This window comes from Battus philenor, unplaced genomic scaffold, assembly GCF_028537555.1.
Source record: "Battus philenor isolate CCGP_79_NKW_IND1 unplaced genomic scaffold, ilBatPhil1.0.hap1 SCAF_10, whole genome shotgun sequence".
Classification (NCBI taxonomy): Eukaryota; Metazoa; Arthropoda; class Insecta; order Lepidoptera; family Papilionidae; genus Battus; species Battus philenor.
In genome coordinates this window covers 13,298,047-13,319,366 of record NW_027181662.1, presented here as the reverse complement: position 1 = coordinate 13,319,366, position 21,320 = coordinate 13,298,047, and the positions used below count along the sequence as shown (strand labels likewise).

The 21,320-nt window shown below is 33.5% G+C and overlaps 2 protein-coding genes across 2 annotated transcripts in view; one reads left to right on the top strand and one right to left on the bottom strand.

Moving 5' to 3' along the window:
* Positions 1–580: 580 nt before the first annotated feature.
* LOC137924394 (CDK5 regulatory subunit-associated protein 3) lies at positions 581–7,373 on the top strand. The gene is made up of 9 exons (XM_068767795.1): positions 581–674; positions 758–1,171; positions 1,745–1,897; positions 2,448–2,675; positions 3,564–3,689; positions 4,432–4,587; positions 5,192–5,382; positions 6,491–6,662; positions 7,254–7,373. The coding sequence occupies exons 1-9, from the start codon at positions 669–671 to the stop codon at positions 7,323–7,325; spliced, it is 1,518 nt and encodes a 505-aa protein (XP_068623896.1). The 5' UTR covers positions 581–668; the 3' UTR covers positions 7,326–7,373.
* A 10,123-nt stretch (positions 7,374–17,496) lies between these two features.
* LOC137927135 (uncharacterized) overlaps positions 17,497–21,320 on the bottom strand; it is a 33,065-nt gene continuing 29,241 nt past the window's right edge. The window contains exons 2-4 of the mRNA XM_068770956.1: positions 20,275–20,518; positions 19,063–19,236; positions 17,497–17,794 (exon numbers count right to left, since the gene is read on the bottom strand). Of these exons, the coding sequence (XP_068627057.1) occupies positions 17,515–17,794; positions 19,063–19,236; positions 20,275–20,518 (698 nt within the window). The 3' untranslated portion in view covers positions 17,497–17,514. The remainder of the gene's footprint in view (positions 17,795–19,062; positions 19,237–20,274; positions 20,519–21,320) is intronic.

The window sequence follows — 21,320 nt, the reverse complement described above, 5'->3', positions numbered from 1 at the left end:
AAATATCTTTACGTTTATTTTTGCATTGTTAAACCAACCCTTCATTAAATCATAAAATATAAATCTTCTTTGTACACCAAAAGATGTTAAAATAATTCAAGCATATACTTATTGTAAAATCCGACTTAAACTATAAACTAATTTAAGTCATTTTATCCATAGTTGTCTTAAAAATATTAATATTTTATTTATTCACTGTTACTTACTGATTGGTTCCGGAATTTATAAGATCCATAGTTATCACACAGAACTGATTGATAGATTAAAACATATAAAAATAATTTGTTACATTTTAAGTTAATAATTAAGCAATTAAAAAAAGATGCAGACTTATTTCTAGACAGCTTTAAGCGTAGTAACTTATCAATAAAGTCCAAGGCGTGCGTTAAGATAAGAGTATTGAATAATTGTTTATTTGTATAGTCTTGTCAATCGAGGCCACTGTACAGTGTTGTCGTGTGAAGGTTTAAATCATTGTAGTATTAATTTGTACGAAAATACAATGAGAGTGATAGCAACATTTAAAGTCCTCTGTCACATATATTAAAAAATATCTAATTTGACATTAGTTTGTTGACACGTCATACAGAGTGGCACATAACAAAACAAAATTTTGATAAATTCTATGGTATTTTTTCAGGATTGCAAATCTCTATAAATAACACAATATGGATGTAAGTTTATTGAATTCTTATTAATACAATAAATATATTCTTTATATCGACACTGTTAATATCCTATAGTTTATAATTTTCAGGAAAGTAATATTCCCATCGACATCAATATAGGAAAACTGCAAGACTGGCTTGTAAGTCGTCGCCACGTTAATAAAGAATGGCAGAAAAATATCATACCAGTCCGAGAAAAAATAAACAATGCCATACAGGATATGCCTGTACATAATGATATTGCAACCCTATTGTCAGGGAGTTACATAAATTACTTTCACTGTTTAAAAATCATAGAGATCCTCAAAGAAACTGAAGCGGACACTAAAAACCTGTTTGGAAGATATGGTTCTCAAAGAATGAAGGATTGGCAGGATGTGGCTAAACACTACGAAAAAGAGAACATCTATTTGGCAGAAGCAGCACAGATGCTTGTTAGGAACATTAATTACGAAATTCCAAGTTTAAAAAAACAGATAGCCAAGGAAGAGCAGTTAGTTTTGGTTGGTAGAAATTTTTTTTATTCAAATAGGTTGTCATTCATTGCCTTTTAAAGCATTAATTATATTAAATTAGAAATTCATATTTTTCTAAGTACCATAACATATGAAGTAATAAAAAATACTATATATGGATATTAATAATGTGTGTATGTATGTCATGTAGATTCTGTCAGTTTGTCAAACAACAGCATTTTAAATTTTCTTTATAATGTATGATAATTATAGTTAAGGATACAAATAATGACATTTTCTTGGCTTACATACTTATTGAGTTACTTTTAGTTTTCACTTGAAACTTTAATTTGGTTTGGTATAAGAGTAAAGTTTATTTTGTATTCTAAAACATTGTATCAATATAAGTTGGCCTGCATAAAACCAGTTTATCTTTGGTATTTTTGGTAAGTGATAAATCATAAGGATCTCTATTGCTTATGTATTATATAAAAAAAGTGTCCATTTGTCAAGAGTCTGACCATTTGATACACATCCATTAATTTGATCTTTTTTATTTATTTTAGTTGTGTCGTATTTTGTATTAAATAATGTATAATCATTTTCACATATAATTTTCAGGAATGTGAAAAAAAACATTTAGAATATTTAAAAAGTGAATCGTCTTGCAAGTCAGAATTCCTTACATCATGTAAGCAGCTAGGCATAGCGGGGGACAAAATTAAAAAGGAATTAGTTAAGAGGTTACAGGAGTTACCCGATATTTATCACACGGTAAAGTAAAAAATATTAATATTCATCATATACAGTTATATCATTAGTTCTCTACTCAAGATATACTTAGCTTATACTTGAGTTGATAGGCACAATTTGAGCACACTTTAGTGGAAGTAAATTGACAATGTAGGGTCGCACAGTGCAAGATCGGTCATTGTGGCAATCTTTGCAGGAGACCTAGGCTTTTGGGTCAATAATAATATTGACACTGCTCTTTTGTCTTGTCTTTAGTGTCCGATTTCCAAAACTAAGCAACACTGTGCTTATTTTGCTTAGATCTAGCTTTAAACTAGGCAATCCAATTCTTTGGGAAATCGTAGCAGGCACTTGATGTTGCTGGTAACCATGGGAAGGCACTTTAGTGAACTGAGATATGTAGGCCCTTTAGGATGCTACATTGGAGTAGTATGTGAGCAGCAGTCTTCTCAACTAATCATGTCCTGTCTGTAACACAATAAGAAAACATACATTAAATGATTAAGAAAAACTTTAGCAGTAATGACTTTAAATTGTATCCTCACGCTCAAAGTTTATTTTATTATTTTAGATTGGTAAATCACTGAAACCTCTACTTCCTGCAATAGAACTGTATTCTGCATTTACAAAATATATAATTGGTGACAATGCACCAAAAGTGTTGCCGTTATTGCAATATTTGGTAGAGAATGGCAACACAACTGTTTATGAATGGACATATGGTGAACCACCACTCAGTATTGAACCAGATTTAATGCACATTGAGGTGGAATCTGATGATAAGGCTGCTGGTGACCAGGTAATAGAAGTCTTAAGAATATGTTTGTGTTTGCACCAAGTAATGTTTTTTTTAAATATTATATGTTATCTAGTAATACAACTTGTTTATACACCTTGTTATTTAGAGATATACGCAGGTTGATTGGAAATAGGTGTAAAACCTTAAAAGGGATGAATGTAAAGCACTAAGTTATACATTTGTTCCTTTGGTCTCATATGGTATTACAATATGATGCCGTGTAATGTCTCTAAATTATCTTTTTTATTATTTACTAAATTTAAGAAGTTCATTATACAAAAACTTGTTAAAAAATCTTCATGTCAAGGATTTTTAAGTAATAAAAAGTTTTGGAAGGAACTACTACAATAAATGTATTAAATATATGCTGTGACCATAAAAAGCCCATTTGTGTTCGTTACAAGATATTGAATTTGTGTTCGTTACAAGACATGTGCCCTGTTATAAACAAGATAGCCTAAAATAATAGATTTGAATTAGGTGGTTGACCGTTTATTGCGTTGGGAGGTTCAATGCGAAAAAAGGGAATTCTACATAACATTATAATTTAATAGCAGTGCATGCGCGCCACTTGTAATTGCGTGGCAGAAATTAGAACTATTACAAATTGATTGCCTATTAGTAAGTAGCTTGCAGTGTATTATAATTATTATTTTACTAGTTCCCTAGATGGCGCTAATGCGAGCTTTTTTGATACGGTACTGTTGTCAGTGCTTGTTGCATTTGGAAATCACATAGCCTTTGAATTTGACAATGCCCTTATATGGGAGTTGAATTTGATTGTAGTATCTATGTAGTCATTCTAAATGTTCCTATTTGGACTCTAATATAAATAAATGTGATAATAAAAGGAATTTAAGTAAAAAAAAATGTTTATTGTTATTTCAGATCGATTTTGGCGACAATGCTATTGACTTTGGTTCTATCGATACAACCAGCTCCATTGACTTCGGAGACGGCGACGCGGCTGGTGAAATCGATTGGGGCAATATAGATGTCGCTCCGGCAAGTATTGTACGTATAAATAATTATTTTATAATCACTGCAAGTTATATATATGTATAAATCAGATAAAACTTTGAATATATTTTAGATATTAGATAGGAGAGGAAGAATCTTGTATAGTAATTTTTAAATTGAAAGATAGAATCAGAAATGAGATACACTTAAGAACCAAGGTTATTGAAGTCTACAAGTGGCAGTAAGTTAAGTCAACTAAGTTAAGTCTTGCAGTGGGCGACAGCTGAAGTGAAGAAGAAAACTTTTGAATAACTCGCGCCCCCTGCTAGAGGAAGGTCACTCACTTATATTTTCAATTGGACCAGTTGGAAATGACTGTATTCAGCGTTTTTAGGCGACCTAAACAAGGATATCTGTTCACTTTGTGGGTATACTCCCTATGCTACCTTATTATAATCTCTGTAATTATTTACTGTGATATTCAAATATAAATCAGAAAAAACTTACCAGGGTCTAATAAGACTTGATGTCTGTTTTGATAGAAGAGGAAGAATCTTGTATAGTGTAAGTAGCAAAACAGTGGAGAGAGACGAATATCAAATAGTAGTGTATCAAAATACTTCGTGCCATCATTATCTTTTTAGCTATAGGCCCCGCCCACTGCTGAACCCAGGCTTTCCCTATAGATTTCTGTTGTGCTTAAAAAAATATTATATATAATCACTTATAATAATTTTCTAGTAAGGGTATACTAAAACAGAACACAGAAAAATACATTGAAAATAATTTTCATCAGGATATCTCAGCAGATGTTGCAGAAATATCTTTGGAGGGATCTGGCATCGTGGTAGAAGATCAGGGCTTGGGTGGTGGAGTGGCGACTGGTAGAGAAGCACTCACTCTCCTTGATAACCCTATCACCAGGAGTCAAATTGTGGCTCAACTGTTAGAGGTATTATTATGATTATCTTTATAGTCAGTTTCTCACCAGGATTTTGACTCTCTATCTGTTATCTGTTAGGGTAAAGTCCGACGATTTTTTATGATCACTCTCACAAATTCATATTCAGTATATAATTATTTAAATAAGCTTTTACATGCACTTTTAAATTATTCATTATTTTAACATAATTAGTAAACTCTACCACCAGTTTGGAATGCTGATCTGCTGAGACGAACTGGCCAGAAACTCAACAGTTGCTCTTTCGAAATGAAATTTACCAATTTCCACAAGTGTTAAATTTCATTTTCAAAGTTATTAACAAGAATTTTTTTATTATATTATTTTGATTTTTTACTTAAAACTAAGAAACGGAAGGTCTAAGATATATATTGGAACTTTAATATATATGCGTACACTCAGACCCATGAAGGATTTGTTAACTTTTTTAAGACAAAATTTATGTCTTTTTTATTCCTCTTATTTATTTCTGCCTGTCACTAATTTTTATATAAGATTCGCCTACAAAGAAATGTATACCTTGTTGGAAAGAAATCCTTTTTTTAAAGCATACTTAATAAATAGTATTTCATTTCAAAACAATTTTTGTTTTCAGCTGGAATCATTCCTTAAAATGCGTCAATATGAGACGAGTATGTCTGAGAATCAGATGTTTTCTCTCATACAACAGCTGCCGTCGGAGAGTGAGTCTGCGTTGTCCGCCATGTTGGCAACAGTGCAGAGCGCATCAGCTTCATTGACTGCTCCGGAGATCGTACATTTGCATAACGTCAAGCATTCACCGAGGTAAACTCTTTTGACTGAAAGCAATGATCAATATTACTTAAGTTATGGATTTAATTTGGATCATGTTTAGATATGCTACTGATGGACACGTATGAGAAACAAAATAAAATCCTTGAGAATATATACCGGTGATGTCTACTACACCAGACCTATTTCTTTCTACATTTCAACCGGACCTATTTTTCGTAATAAATATATTTAAAGACTAAGATCATGCACTACAAAATAGAAAATGTAATGAATAGTAATAAATTCATAATGAATTTTTATGCTTGGAGGTAGGACCTGTGGTAACCGGGTGGTAGAGGACTGTAACATGCGATCGTAGTTCGCCGATTCGATTACCTCTATACAATCTGATATAATTCACAATTTGTGCGTTATTTATATGGGATTGCCGCTGCTTACAATTTCCAGCTGATCTGCCGTGGTGTCCTCTGTGTACTATAATATTACACTGCGATAGCCATCTCGCCTGCCAAGTGTGGCGATTATGGCATACCCTTCGTAGGTATAAGCGCGGCTTATGCTTTGTAGTAGACGTCTAAAGGCTAAAAGAGAAAGAAAGAGAAAGACTGTGGCCTGTTAAAAATGAACATCGGCTTTATTTTTTGGACCGGTTAATAAAACAGGTTCGACAGCATCATTTGAAATAAGGTTAGGTTGGGAGAGAAGTTTGGTTGGTGATGGTGAACACCAAAGCATTGCAAGAAGGCTGCTAAACCGAATGCGGCGGGCACTGCAATCTCACTTTGAATCTAGGGAATGCTGAGAAGTTACGTTATTCCGCTGTGTGAAACAATTAAAAGAGACTTCCGAGACGGGTATAAACAATTATAAAGATACATAAAGATGCTTTTACACATGGCACTTGGATGTGAATTGGAATTTTACAGTTAATGTAAACGCATCCTTACAATGTAACGTATCAATGATATATGATATACTTTTCCCAGTATTATCTCTGTCCGATATAATGAAATATAGCCTAATGCTGCTCAATCTTCTTCGTTCCTGTACTCCTTAAATAAACTGTTCATATAAGGTTACTCTACCCATTAAGAAGTCCTGGATTATTATTATTATTATATAAAGATACTTTTTCTAGGTATGTGGACGTGTTGACCGCTCAGTTAGAACAGAAGCTGTCGCTATGCGGTAAGATGTCGCGCTTGGCTGAGCGGGAGTCGGAGCGAAGGGCGGCGGCAGAGGCCCGGGCGACGGAGCTACGCCCTGTGCTCGCGAGGATGATACAGCGCACTAAAGAACTGCAAGCTCAAGTGAGTGTTTATAAAAATAAAGGCTATTTTACCTTGATATTAATCAGTGAACATTTGCAAGACGTCCGAAGATCGCAACGGTTCACAGAAACTGCACAGAATGCGAATGGTCGTGTCTCTCTTTCACACAGCTACCTGTCACTGTCGCACGGCTCCGCTGATTGGCTGTATCAGGATTCTGTTGATCCTACATGCACGAAGGAGGTTCTAGAATATATATACATGATTAGAGAAGTGGCCACCATAGAAATCAAAGGGGACTAAAATTTAAGAATGGTAAATTAAAGTAAGGAAATCGCAGTCCGGCTTAATTTAGTGACAAAGATCCCATCACAACCTGTTCATAAGAATACATTTCAAAATCGTGTATTGAACGTTGATAGCACGACTGGAAAAACGTCGCATAGGTATTGTGGGACCGAGATGATGCTCTACGAAGCCGGAATTAGCAGATTTCCTCTTTCCAATGGTTGATGAGCAATATTTATCGCCGGGTACTGTACATCAAGTATTTGTATTTTTTTAATTCTACCCACATATGCGGGTAAGTGTAAATTTAATGATAAGTTAATAATTCCTATTTGTTTTCAGATCGAGGGAGACATTTCGAAGAAGTACAAAGGGAGACCGGTGAATATAATTGGAGGTGTTAAATTTTTATAGCACAAAGTAAACAATTTAATTCTTCTATGAAGAGAGAAATATATACTTTTGTTTTTAAAATTGTACGCATTTTTATTTACCCTATATATTAAACATAACTTAATCTTTTATAACATTTTATTACATTTAAATATCGGGCACCGGTATGTGAAGGTTTATTTAATTTATTGAAACTTACATAAAGGTTTTACATTGAGAAATATACGGTTCGGTATTAATCTTAGATTTCTATAGACTGATATAAAAAAAAGTAAAAAGATAACCAGTGCCTATAGTGCTGGAGGTACTTTTAATAGCACTGTACAGCAACTTACGAAAAATAATAAAAAAATAACAAAGACCCAAGGTCATGGCTGTAGCTCCAATAATTGCATGTCTGAAATGGCAGTTGGCTAGTCATCGTACGAACCATCGATGGCTTAAAGATAATCGATTGACCAAGAATCTGTAGACGTGGTGTGAGGAGATCCTTCACTAGATGGACCGACGACAGTTGAGGGAAGTCTCTGAATGTGAGCAGCGTAAGACTGATCATCGAGGCGATCTTTGGGAGATCTATGCTGTGCAGTGGACGTCTATTGGCTCAAAAAAAGAAGGAGAAGAACATAAAATTAGATGGCAAACGTAAGTGTGGTTGCCCTACAGTGATAAGAAATAGAAAGTCAGATACTACGCCCAATAAAAATATATTACACGTGCAGAAGTGAACAGGATACATAACAGCTCTAGGTAGATACATAAATAAAGAATTGATATGCCCAATTAGATAAAATCAGAAAAGGAAATACGTTAAAAATATCACAGAGCGTATGTAAATCGCTAGAAGAAAAGTTGATTGGTCAAGCGTGCGTTTACCGTTGAAGTTGCAAGTGAACTATCGAGCTAGTGGTGGGGCACCAGTATCTTTTTATCTTATATAGTCATGTTTTGAAATGAATACATTAAACGCTTCATACGAACTTGTACCGAATAACTCTGTACGACGATTTCGCCCGGGTTTGCATAAGAATATTCTCAACAAAATTCTGTTTAGCTTCACGATTTATATTTTTAATATCATTTTGATTATATTATTTTCATTGTAACCTTGACCCTTACTTACTTCGATGGACTTAAACTATGTCGTCAGTTCATCTAAAGGCCTTAAAGGGGTCTGTTCTTCTCATGTGTTTTCAACCAAGCGGCATTGCGCTCATTTTGTTTCGGGGTTAGTCATACTCAAGTCAACCCATCTTTTCGAGAAATCCCAGCGGACCCTTGGTGTTTCTAGGGGGGACGTACTTCGGTATTCCGATGTGGGTGCTATTCCTTACACCGAAGTAGTATGGTGGCAGCTGTCTCGTTCTATTCCAGACACGCCCTGTACAGAGGACTGTCTCTAACACCTAAAGTAAACAAATGTTTGTTAAAAATACCATGGCCGGCTAAGATCCCTGCCACCTGTCGCAGTCGGGGTCGCGACATTCGAGCAGAGTGCTAAGAAAGCCGGCAGCTCAGCCTCTTGCTTTTCAGCATTCCTCATGGCTCGTCTTTTACCCACCGTGTTCACTTCTAGTACGCTCCGATACGAGAGATCTAAATTTACCGATTGGTAGTAAACAACTATTTTTTTTTTGGCCCCCGCTATTGGGAGCCACTCGTAACCCCTATCTGGTGTGGGACAGGGACTTTTGTTTACATGTATTTAATTTTTCACATCCTTTTTTTTATTTTCGCACTCTTCATTTATGCATCTTTCATTCGGTGTTCATTCCACATTTCTTTTTTCATTCTCTTTCGCTCCGTGACCTTCCATTCCACATTAGCATTTTATTTTTGTTTATTTACATTCTTTTTGTTTCATATTTATTTCACATTAGCTTTATAATTTTATTTATTTACAATTTACTAAGAGTTATTACCATTATTACTATTTTTTTATTTACAATATTATTAATCTTATTTAGCTTTGGTTTTTGTAAATTGTTTTTTTTTTTCGACTATACTAGTGACTTTCCAGGTCAGCTGATCTGCAGCATCGTTGCCTATGGAGCCGCAATGACCTTTAATCCACTGTATGGTTGCGAGGTTACTACTTAACTTCATTATACGTTTGCGACACTCATGTATTGACCCAGAGTTAACAGTGTGACTCTTAGTAGTAATACCGGCTTGCTGTCCTAGTAATAAAAGGCGCCAGCCGCATTGATACTCAGCGGTAGACGGTTAGCCCCAATACTTGCGATCGTAGGTCACGGGTTCGATTGCCGAGTTACTGTCTTATATATAATTCACATTCTGTTCATTAATGATAAAGGATTGCCACTGGCAACAAGTTTCCTGAGGATGGGCAGCGGTGTCCTCTGCGTACCATAATACCACACTGCAATTTCCAAACCGCCTACCAAGCGTGGTTATTATGGTATATCCCCCTTCATATATTTTTATGGAAGGTTTATGCCTTGCATTTAAGTTCACTTACTCTTCCGTCCCGTGAACCCAGTTCCGATGAAGCTGTAAAAGCCCCCGGGTAACAGTATCGACTTCAACTGAAACCAAGCACCAAGCAATGTTTTGTAGGCGTCTATGGGCTGAAACGATGATAGTTAAATAATATAACTGACGTGGGATTCCCACATAAATGTATTTGTGTATGTAATGTATATCTGTGTGTTAGGAACGTAATTTTAGTAACTGTTCAAGGGGATTTGAATGTATTTGTATTATGTGTAAATATAAACAAATAAATTGAAATACGCAAAATATAAGGTTATCATTGTATTTATAATTATGTATTATGAGTATATATGTTTATGTATGTATGTTTTATCTATATGTACAATCTCTAGTAAGATCTCACTTAGAGTATCCATCCCCCGTTTTGCCCCGGGATTCTTATAAAATGTTTTTAAACAGATACCGAATGCTATCATTAAAGGATCGACGTTCTCTAATGGACGCCACTACACTTAAAATATTTGTGGTGGCAATGTTAACTGTTCGGAACTATTGTCCGAGGTAAACTTTAGAATTCCTGCAGCAAGAACGCGTTCTAGATCTCTCTTTTTGTTATCAACGACTAAGACAAATATCGGTAAACGTGCAATCCTTATAAAGGATGTGTGACCTCCACAATTCATATATTAGTGATATTAATATATTCTCGTGCTCTCTCGTATCTCTTGAAGGGCAATTGCGTTCGAAATTATTGAGTACACACAATACAATTTAAACCTCATTGGAACATGACTGCTTGCTGTGACTCGTAATTATTGCGGTGTGATATGTAGAATCTTTGATCCCTGTTTAGTAATGTTTTTATTTGTTTTGTCATTGTTTAAAATTTAATAATTGTAACTTAATTTATATTTCTTAGTTTCTAAGTTTGTACTTTTTTACTACCTTTTGTTACTGTTTATCTCCAATAAATAAATATCCTTTATTTATCTCTCTACTGTTTCCATACTATGGTTGTCTGTAATAAATTGCCTCGTGTGATTAGACCGCCCATTGCACTTTTTCTTTACCTTTGCGCATCTATTTATATATTTTCTAGTGTATGCCATATGGTATTAAGAAAAGTTTTTATCTGGTCAGATCACTCTCCAATTTTAATTGGTTTGTATGTGTTAGTTCAATTAAAATAAATATGATAAAACGCCTAATGTTAATTTAGGATAGCTTGACGAGGGATGCGTGCAAACAAATTTAATAAGCGCTTATCAAATTTACACATAAATTCCATTATACGCAATAAATTTTAGATATCATTTTGATTAACAACAGATGGCTTTTGTGTTACATTATAAAGTATAAGGTCCACGGATTTTGCTATATATGGTAAATGGTGGGACGAAATAGTCGATTTTCAAGGTGAGACCAAGATAAATGGAGATCTTTATTATTGTCTCTGTTCTAATTATATTACCTTACCATTATTGGTTTATCTCAAAATGAATACAGTGAAAATATTATACTCAGGTTCGTATTGCAGTACAGCTTGATTCCTGCTGCAGAGCTGATTTTCAGTGAGGAGTAATGTTCTGCTTTGTGCTGGGCGTCTATCGGCTTACATGATGTTGATGACTTAGTTATTGGATGTTTGTGTTGTTATGGCCAGATTTTGCTGTTCGCATCCAAATATATATAAATATATACATATATATATATATATGTATATATATATATATATATACATATATATATATATATATAATTGATAGTTATGTCCATTCTTCCGCCAATAGGTTCTGAACCTTATTTACAAATATACAGGTTGTTGACTTTCTATTGCTGAGGGGAAGTTCATTCCAAATCAGAACGCTTCTAAATCAATTAAAAATACAAGCCGCAAATTTTAAAAAATATAATTCATTTGAATTCAGAACACGTGAACTTTACATTTGTTTTTATCCATAATAGTAAACAGGATAGTAATAATAATAATACGGATACGAGTATGGAATGTAAGGATATGTATATGCAAAGGGATAGGGGTAATTATATTTATAAAAACAGACTTTTACATTTTTACACTCCTCCGTTATTGGGTCATCCGCCCTCCTGTAGACACTGCGCGGTTTGCATGAGTTTGTCAACAATATAACAATTAATATCATGGTTAGGCCAAAGTTCTTCATCTGAAATCAAATGTAAAAACTTTATAATTTTTTTTTTAAGTTTATTCACTTTCTCTCTGTTTGTATTTTAAATTAAACCTTCGTTTTCGTAATTTTAAATCTAAAATTAAAAGTATATTAATAAATAAATATTATTATAGAGAGAGAGAGAGAGTTATAGTTGATATTATATTTACTCATAAAAATCGTAAAATTTCATTTAAAACCAGCATTTGTTGAGTTTCTGACCGGTTCTTCGCAGATCGTGCCGGTGTTAGCTTATTACTTATAATGTTAATAGTCGAATCAAAAGTGAATCTAAATGCTAACCTGAATAAATATATTTTTAATTATATACTAATAAGACAACTTCCCGAGAAAAAGAGAGACAGGGAAAATATGTAAGGGACTGCATTCACGCGGGAAAAGTGCCAATAGGTGGACAACGATTATTTTTTCAACTAAATAGCTTTTCTTAAAATTAAATCACATACAGCTGATATGTCTATCCGATGCTTGTTTAACAATTTAGTGTTTTTTTATGTTTTCAATGTACACCAACAACTAGATAGAGATAAAAGATAAAATTAATTTATTCAACATTGAATTTTTTATCAGGACTTTCATCGATGGTTAATTCTTTTTAGATTATATATTATTTTTGAAGCAGGAAGAAACTTCATAACATCTTTTAAAAAAAAATTAACAATACCCATTTAAACTTTCTTTGAATTATAGCCTAAATTAATACTAAATAATTAAGCGATATTAATGTCAAGGATTCTTGTCATTAAAATATTCGCTTACCGAATAATATACCTTTTTTGACGATGTATTTTTAATGTATGCTTTCAATTTAACAGATGGTACTTTAAATCTGATTTCGTTTATTAGAAATAAATTAGAAATTGTTTTTATTGTTGTAATTTTAGTCAAATTAGTTCTATGCGGCCTTATAAATACATATAAAGATTTTAAAACCACTGAATATGTTCTTTAAATTAATGACATCAAAATCATTAGTATATAATGTAATATAGTAAATAAAGTACAGTTTTTTATAACAGTCAGGAGTTTGAAGTCTAATAATGGATTGAAGATTATACTTACTGCTTGAAATATGTATTGTTTTCGATTAAGTAATAACATTATTACTTTTAATTAAAGTCAAGTAAAAATTAGGCACCAATGTATCTTACAACAGCCAGAGCCTGTTATCGGAATCCGTAGAAACGATTTTATGCTGAGAGAAAATAAATCGATTAGTCATTGTTATGATGATCAATCATTCAAATCGATTTTGAATTTTAATTGATTAGTATATACTCTGTGTTATCTCTGTAATTGCTTCTAGTTTATTATATTTTAAGACTAAATTAAAGTCGGTGCACTTTTACTTAATATATTATTGTCGGATGACTTGTAGAAAAAAAAACAACGCAGTGTGTGAAAAAGAAAATGTTAGTATCATAAATAAAAAGATTTGTGTACTATTCTATTAATAATGATCGTTACTTTTCCAATCATCAGTAAAAAAAAACAAAATTATCTGTTGAATAGATAATGCCGAATTCAAAATTATTATAATTAAAATAAATTAATTTTAGTAAAATGAGTACACCTATCCCCCGATTTACACGGGGGATAGGTGTACTCATTTTATCATATCATGTACTTATTTACACGTTTTCGCTTTTACACGGTTTTCCAAATAATTTATTTTTTTATTTTTATCGTACTCTACTAAATCCTACTGTGATTGAACACGTGTGGTGTGTACACATTTTACGGGGAATCCCGAGCTTGTGTGCTGATTTGCTGCACACGCATACTGTGTCTGTATTTCTTCGCATGAAATTAAAGTTTTACCTACGGAAAATAGTATTTGAGTGAGTTCCACAGTTTCAGAAAGGCGACTGAGGCGGCGTGGGTAAACCTCCCATTAGTGTACCGACGACATAATTGAAGTCACGAGAAGTCGCCGGATGCGGGCAGCGCATCACCGACCATTGTGGTGATGTCTGGGGAGCCCTATTCCTTGCGGTGGGCGTCTATCAGCTGTTATGAATGAATGAAAATTCTTAGTTGGCTTTTACTTTAGAATGAACTCATAGAAGCTTAATCAGCATAACGTTACATGAATATTTAAAAAGAACTATAACTATAAGAATTGACGTAACTTGACTCCGGTTTATCGAATTATCATCATTGTAAAATATATGCATTTCCATTAGAAAGATTTACAAACTCGATGAAGTCGTATCACATGTTTTAAAAAAGATACAATATGTTGGCTACTTTCAAGTGGTAATCATATAAAAAGAATAGTGACGTCACTAGTTTAAAGTGGCAGTATGCAAGGCACTTCGCTCATGCGACTGATGGCAGTTGGAGCTGAAAGGTTCTCGAGTGGCGACTAGGAACCGGTGGAGGCGGCGTGATTAGGATTTCCATTAGGTGGACCGAAAGCATACCGTTCTCTGTATAAGCATTTGCAATCTTTTATATTATCACTCATTTACATCTTATAATTGAACATTGTTTCATTTCGGTTGTGTAACTATATTTAATCTTTTTTTCCTTTTTAAGTGCGTTGTAGGTTCATTGTTTTTTATATCCAGTCAGATGCATCTTAAAGATTTACGATGAAGGTTAGCGTGATTTGGAACGTGGAAATAAAATGAAATTCAAAAAATACACGACCTTGATTTTATCTTCATCTGTTACCTCATTAGAAACAGTTGTGCTTTTATATACAGGGTCATTAACTAATGACCCTGTACATAAGTAGGTCTAAAACGAAAAGGAGTGAATGTCAGTAAAAAGATTTAAAATTGTTACACCTATTTCGAATCACCATGTATGTATTGCCCAATATATTAATTTATTTGTTTTTTGTTTAGGAATGTTAATAAAATTCTGGTGGTACAAAACCTGTGGGGACAAGCAATAAATTGAAGAAGAATTCTAAAAAACTTTTTCATACTATGTAATCATTAATATTTTGAAACTATTTATTTTTGGATAGAGTGTACTGTAATGAGCAAAACCCTATACAGATTTCACACCTACAATAACCTTATATGTCAGAGATCGCTAAACCATACCAATGTGTTCTCTTGTAGTTTATTTGTATGGCTTACGTATGTCTCATGTAATTAGTTTCTGAATGTATTCGTAAAGGTGATAAAAACAAAATAGCGTAGCATTATCTAATATATAAAATTTCCATGTCACAATGTTAGTTACTGTACTCCTCCGAAACGGCTCGACCGATTTTTAAATAAAATTTATATGCGTATTCAGTAGGTCTGAGAATCGGCTACTATCTATTCTCCATACCCTTAAATGATAAGGGTTGTTCGTTCACCCTTAATTTCTTTTTTAATATTTTGACGAAAGTTTTTGTTTTTATTTTTTATGATACAGTATACAAAAATACACCACCCTAAATTTTTATCCCCCTACGATTAACCCTTATTTTTATTTGTTAATTAAAAACTTTAATTTTTTTTTGCAAAACAACGTTTGCGGGATCAGCTGGTTATCTATAATATCTGAATTATATGTTCTGGATCAGCTTATATAACATTATATTATAAAAAAAATAAGAACATGCTAGCATACAAAACTGTGGTCACGCTGAGACAATAGGCTGGGGAAAAAGTTACTTCGCATTTTATATAAAAAAATCCAGATATATTTTTTCAAAGTATCTTCTTCTTCTCTTTTTTAGTCGATAGACCGGTCCTGCGCTGCCTGCATCTAGCAACATCCTGCAGCCTTAACTATGTCGTCGGTGCACTTAGTGGGGGGTGTGCAGACGAGCAAATCTTCGCGCTATATCGGTGATCTTGGTTCTTCTGTGGATCTCCTCTTTTTTGATTCAACACCACAGCGAAACTCCTAGTTTAGCCCTCTCCATTGCTCTCTGGATGACCCTCTTATGAGGTCTGACGTAAACGACCACGTCCCGGATCCGTATTTAAACAATGGCAGCACACATTGGTGTTTTAACATTGCGGTATTTTGGACTAGAAGATGTTTTGGATCTTCCCGACCGTTGCCCACCCGAGTTGGATTCGACGAGTAATTTCTCGTAGTTGGAATTATCAATCTGAATGGTTTGTTCCAGGTAGATATTAAAGTTTATAGATTAAATTGTAGAATTTAAGCGTCATTTTCTACGATGACTTTTTTCCATCTTGTAGTTAGCGATAGGATGCCGTTGTTGTAGAGATTTTGGCACTTCTGATAAAAAACTGTCAATTAGTTCAGACAGTTTCAGACAGCTTCAGACTAGCCTTATTGCAAATTTGTGGGGGAGGTTTATGTCCAGCGGTGAACTACTTATGTATAGAATAATGATCATGATCGTTAATCGGAATTTTGGAGTAGAGGATTTCTTGTAGTGCGAGAATAAACATGAACATATCAGTCGGCGTCAACAGATGGCGCTAGTTGTTCGTAAATGTGTAAAAGGGGCACCGCGCGGTACAATCGACATTAATAAAGAAGACTCGACAACGACACATACATATTTTATTTTTTAGTAATTTATTGTTAGTGGTACAGCAGGAAAAATAAGACGTGGTGCCAAGATTCCAAGCTTGCAAGGTATATATTGAAGACAGGAAAAAAAACAAATATTCAGTGTTATTTAGTACAATATTTAATATAAGTAAATTAGCTTATAACAATAACGTCAATTTTATATTTACAAGTATTTATAGCTTTATTGCAAATTTATTAATATTTTACATTCTTTATACACTTAAACTGTAAAATTAATTAAATCAATAAGACCTTATATGGTAATATTTAATTTACTTTAATAATATTATTATAGATATTTCTTACATTTTAAAAAGTAGTTAAGTAAGTGACTTATATACAGTAAAGAGATATAACCAATTAAACATTAACTATGGATTATTGTTTCCATTTTGTTTGGATGAAATAAATTATAAAGCTGGTAACATTGGCAAAAACATAACTTTTTAAAAATATACAGATAAAATATTTCTAATTTATTTACAAATCAAATAAAAGTACTATGGCTAATACAATGATCATTAAATTGATATATTTGAATCGTTTGTAAGATTGCATGAGATTATTTTTTTTTATAAATGCAATCAAAACTTTTTACAATTTTTATAAAATATGGTCATAAAAATACAACAGTATTATTATTATTTTCAATTTATACATTTGGTAATAAGTATATTTAAGTTATACAAGTGAACGAGAATTTATAACATTACTTTTTATACTTGATACATTATTGCTTGTAGTATTTGTCTCTTGAGTCGTGTTCCAAGGATACAAATACTCGTATAGAACGATTGATAATAATTTAAGCTTTTATTTAGTAACTATTGCGGCACGTTATAAAATGTTTAGTGAATAGGTTGCATTTACAATTATTAGGGGGGTTGTATGTAGGCCCCCACAAGGTAGTCTGTCGATATGGTTATGACCACGGGATATCTCTGAATACGGACAGCGTAAGACTGGAAATTGAGGGCGTCTTTGGAGAACGCCCATTCCTTCAATTGGGCGTTCATTGCCTGATATTATGATGAGAATTATCGGAACATTAATAAATTTTGCAGCAACCTAAGCGGTGAGGAGTGACAGAGTGCCCGACCTCGTGGACAGGAATACCTTTGCACGCACATCGCGAACTTTCGATCGCACTCGCAGAGCCTCGCTGCACATCCGTTGATGAAGTTGTGCCGTGTCTGGTAATTCTCCAGTGCACACAGCGGCTGGTTGTGGTAACACTTCCAGTAGTACGGTTGGAAGTACACGGTGTAAAAGGGACAGTAGATGTTTTCGTAGCATTCGTCATGGAGGCGACAGCAGCTGTGGATGAAAAGCTTATTAAAGATGTATATATATTTTTTAACCAGAGTATTGTAGGAGGAATGTTCTCTCACACGGTTTCTCACTCTGAACCTCATTCAGAACTTCACGTTAACAGGCCATGGAGATGGATGTGCTTTAGTTCTATAATCTAGCAGACTGGCAAGTTGAAGACGTAGTAGCTAGGTCCATGGCTCATAGAACAGATGGTCGATAGAGTTTAGGGTTCTAAAGCGGATACAACGATCAAGCACTGAATAGAACCTCATACAGACGACCTTGTTAAGGTCGCCGGAAGACGCTGGATGCAGGCCACATCCCAAGAGTCTTATTGGAAATCCTCAGGGAGCTCTATGTTCAGCAATGGGCGTCTTTCAGTTAAAATAATAATGATAGTAATATTCTTTCATGGGTCGTTATCTTATATCTTCCTATTCTTATTTTAAAATCTAAAATTAAAAGTCGCGTTTTTTTTCCATAAAAATACTTTGGCTCAATAAAGTAACATATTTGAATAATGAAATACTATATACAGAGTATACTATAAAAAGGTATTTCTTTCCAACAAGGTACACGTGTATTTGTTGACGAAGCTTACATAAAAATTTTTGACAGACATTAATAAATACGAGAAATAGAAATAAACTCGCATCAATTTCGTTTTAGTTAACAAATCCTTTACGGGTCGGAGTGTCAGCATATATTAGGGGGACCGGAAAGTAATATCGTTTCTGTTGACATATTTTACAGAAAAACCGATTGATTTTTACCGCTCCGGCATTGAAAATTTATATGCTGGATGGCAAAAGGTTGCTGATAACGAAGGTGAATATATTGTTGATTAGAAATAAAAACTTGTTAAAAATGTAGTTGTGTAATTTAACTTAAGAAAGCGACATTACTTTCCCGGTCCTCCGAATATAGTATAGTTCCACAAGATATCTTATACCTTCCTTTTCTTAGCTATAAATTTAAAATAAGGAGTATACTATTAAATAGTTCTTATTATAATATTCAAGAGTTTTATTTGATCGATTTATGTGGAACTTTGTTTGCTGATACATGAATAACATTATAATGTACACATAAGAAATTGTAGTTTTCATTTAAAAGTGCAACTGTTGAGTTTCTTGCCGGCTCTTTTCAACAGATCAACGTTATCCGCCGGTGGTGGCTGACTACTTATACTATTTAAATAATCGACGATTTAAAAACGCATGTAAATGAAAATATTTTAATTTTGTAGGTTTTGCACGTTGTGAACTTACTTATCAATCCCATCAGTGGGCCGTCCTGAGCCAAGAAAGCCGCAGTAACAACCATAGCCTTTGTAGGCTAGAGGCTCGCAACCCGTCGCACAAAATATCATGTTATACAAATGTAGTACTCCACGTTTTCCGCGGTTCTCGTTTTTACTAACAAAGTTCTTAGGGTCCATATTTCTGAAATTATAACAAATAATTACAGGTGTCTCAAAAGTAAGTTTATATTTGGTTAGCTTACTGAGTAGATGATATAAATTCGAGAGGCGTGGTGGTTATATAAACCAAAAGACTTGCTTTTGGGAATTCTGTCAATAGAAAGTTACTTAAGAGCGAATTATGTTTTGTATGTGCGATAGTAGAGCTTGAGGAAATCTACGATTTCAGGTATTATTATATGGTTTTGGCAGGTTATAGGTTTAAAGGCTTTAATGGAGTAAATATACAGCACATTTATAGCTTTAAAGCTTTTACATCTATTTGATAACATTGTTAAAGACTTCGGAAAACGCTAGATGCGCTTTAACCCTCTTCAGTCTTACAGGAAATCTATGTGAGAGGCTCTATGTTAAGCTGTAGATCTTCTACGTCTAGAATGATGATAATGATGATTGAAAGAACTATACATTTGGAGAAGGTGGGAATGTATTTTTTTTTCTTTTGAAACACTTCACGTTATAATGCTTAATCTATACAAATAAATAAAATTGGAGTGTCTTTTTGTTAAAATAGTCGCTTTTGACTACATGCATATAAATGTGTTTTCTGCACATATACGAAAAAAATATTTTTAATTTTTTTTTCTGTTGTCTGTTTGTTCCGGATTATCTCTGAAATGGCTAGACCGATTTTCACAAAACTTATAATTGTAGGTAGCTGATGTAACAAGAAGTTACTCAGGTTACATTTATTATAGAAAAATTACCGCAAATTCTAATTAAACTAAATATTTTTTTAATTGCACTCGGACGAAGTCACCCGCACTTTATAGTTATATTTAGTTATATATTCCTTGCAACGTTGAGTAAAGTAAAGTAAAAATTAATGAGTCTCATTTATATTCATATTTTAAATTGCATTTATTTATTTATTTACTGTTTATTTTACAACTGGACATAAAAAGAAACCACATGAAAAAGGAGCAGTAACATTCTATACAAAGGGCGGTCTTGGGTCATCTTGCAACAAGACCAAAGCATTGTAAAATCAATAACTTACCTAACTCCCTTGAGGTAGTCACCTTCAGGAATCGAATATCTATACGGATCGTGGGAAAATCCCACTAAGAGATCACTATCTCTTTTAATACTTCTTTCTTGTAAATTATTAACTTTGGTTTGTTCTAAACTATATCTATGATTGCTATGGTAGTTATTCGTAAAACCATATGGTCTTGTATCACGTAACTGTGCATAATCAGTGCTGTTATATATTTCGCCGTATGTTAAATATTTAGATCGATCTGTAACAATAATAAATAGTATATTAGTAAGATTAAAAAAAATTCGTCTGAAAAATAAAACATTCGGAGTGTAACGAATTTAAAATAGCCGTCACTAATTTTAATAAACAAGATTTATTTTTATGAAGAAAAGACTATAATTATACCGGAATTAAAACCTAGAAAATTAAGGTTCTAGAGTGGAGACGTAGTAGCGAAAGGACGAATTTATTAGGATTCTTTTAAGATGATGTAAGTAAATCGCATATCTAATAGATTCAGGCGATACTCTGCGGAAGTCCATCCCAAGTAAGAAAAGGACTAATATATAGCTACTTCCGCTATGTAGCAGTAGTCGTACAAAGAAATGCACCGCCCGCCAGCCCGCTGATAAATGCGCATGCGGCAGACAATGCGAATTACACAACTACCACCGTTAATTCACTCAACACGTGTTTCACCCCTCCACGGGACAATCTCAGGAGTAATGTAATAATGAGTAATGTTACACCAATTAGTGCCAAGCAGATCGCAGTCAGATGGTCTTATTGAGTATATATAAGAGAGGCATAATATTGAATATCTATATGATAAGCAGTGGAGGTTTACGGCTAAAATGATGATTTAAACTAAGTAATTTGCGACCAGTACCAATCATAATGCATCAGATTTTTTCTGTTTTTTCGTATTATTATTGATGGAGGAGAAAGGAGAAAAGAATTTTTCGAAATGTATTATACACCACATAGTATATATACCATATAAACATAGCATATAAACCCAACCCCGAAACTAAGGTTATGTGAGACTACTTTAAAAAACA

Excerpts from the sequence above, each read along its gene's own strand:
- LOC137924394 (XM_068767795.1), top strand. Across the intron at positions 4,588-5,191 it reads TTGTGGCTCAACTGTTAGAG|CTGGAATCATTCCTTAAAAT; the intron begins GTATTATTATGA and ends TTTTGTTTTCAG. Across the intron at positions 5,383-6,490 it reads AACGTCAAGCATTCACCGAG|GTATGTGGACGTGTTGACCG; the intron begins GTAAACTCTTTT and ends TACTTTTTCTAG.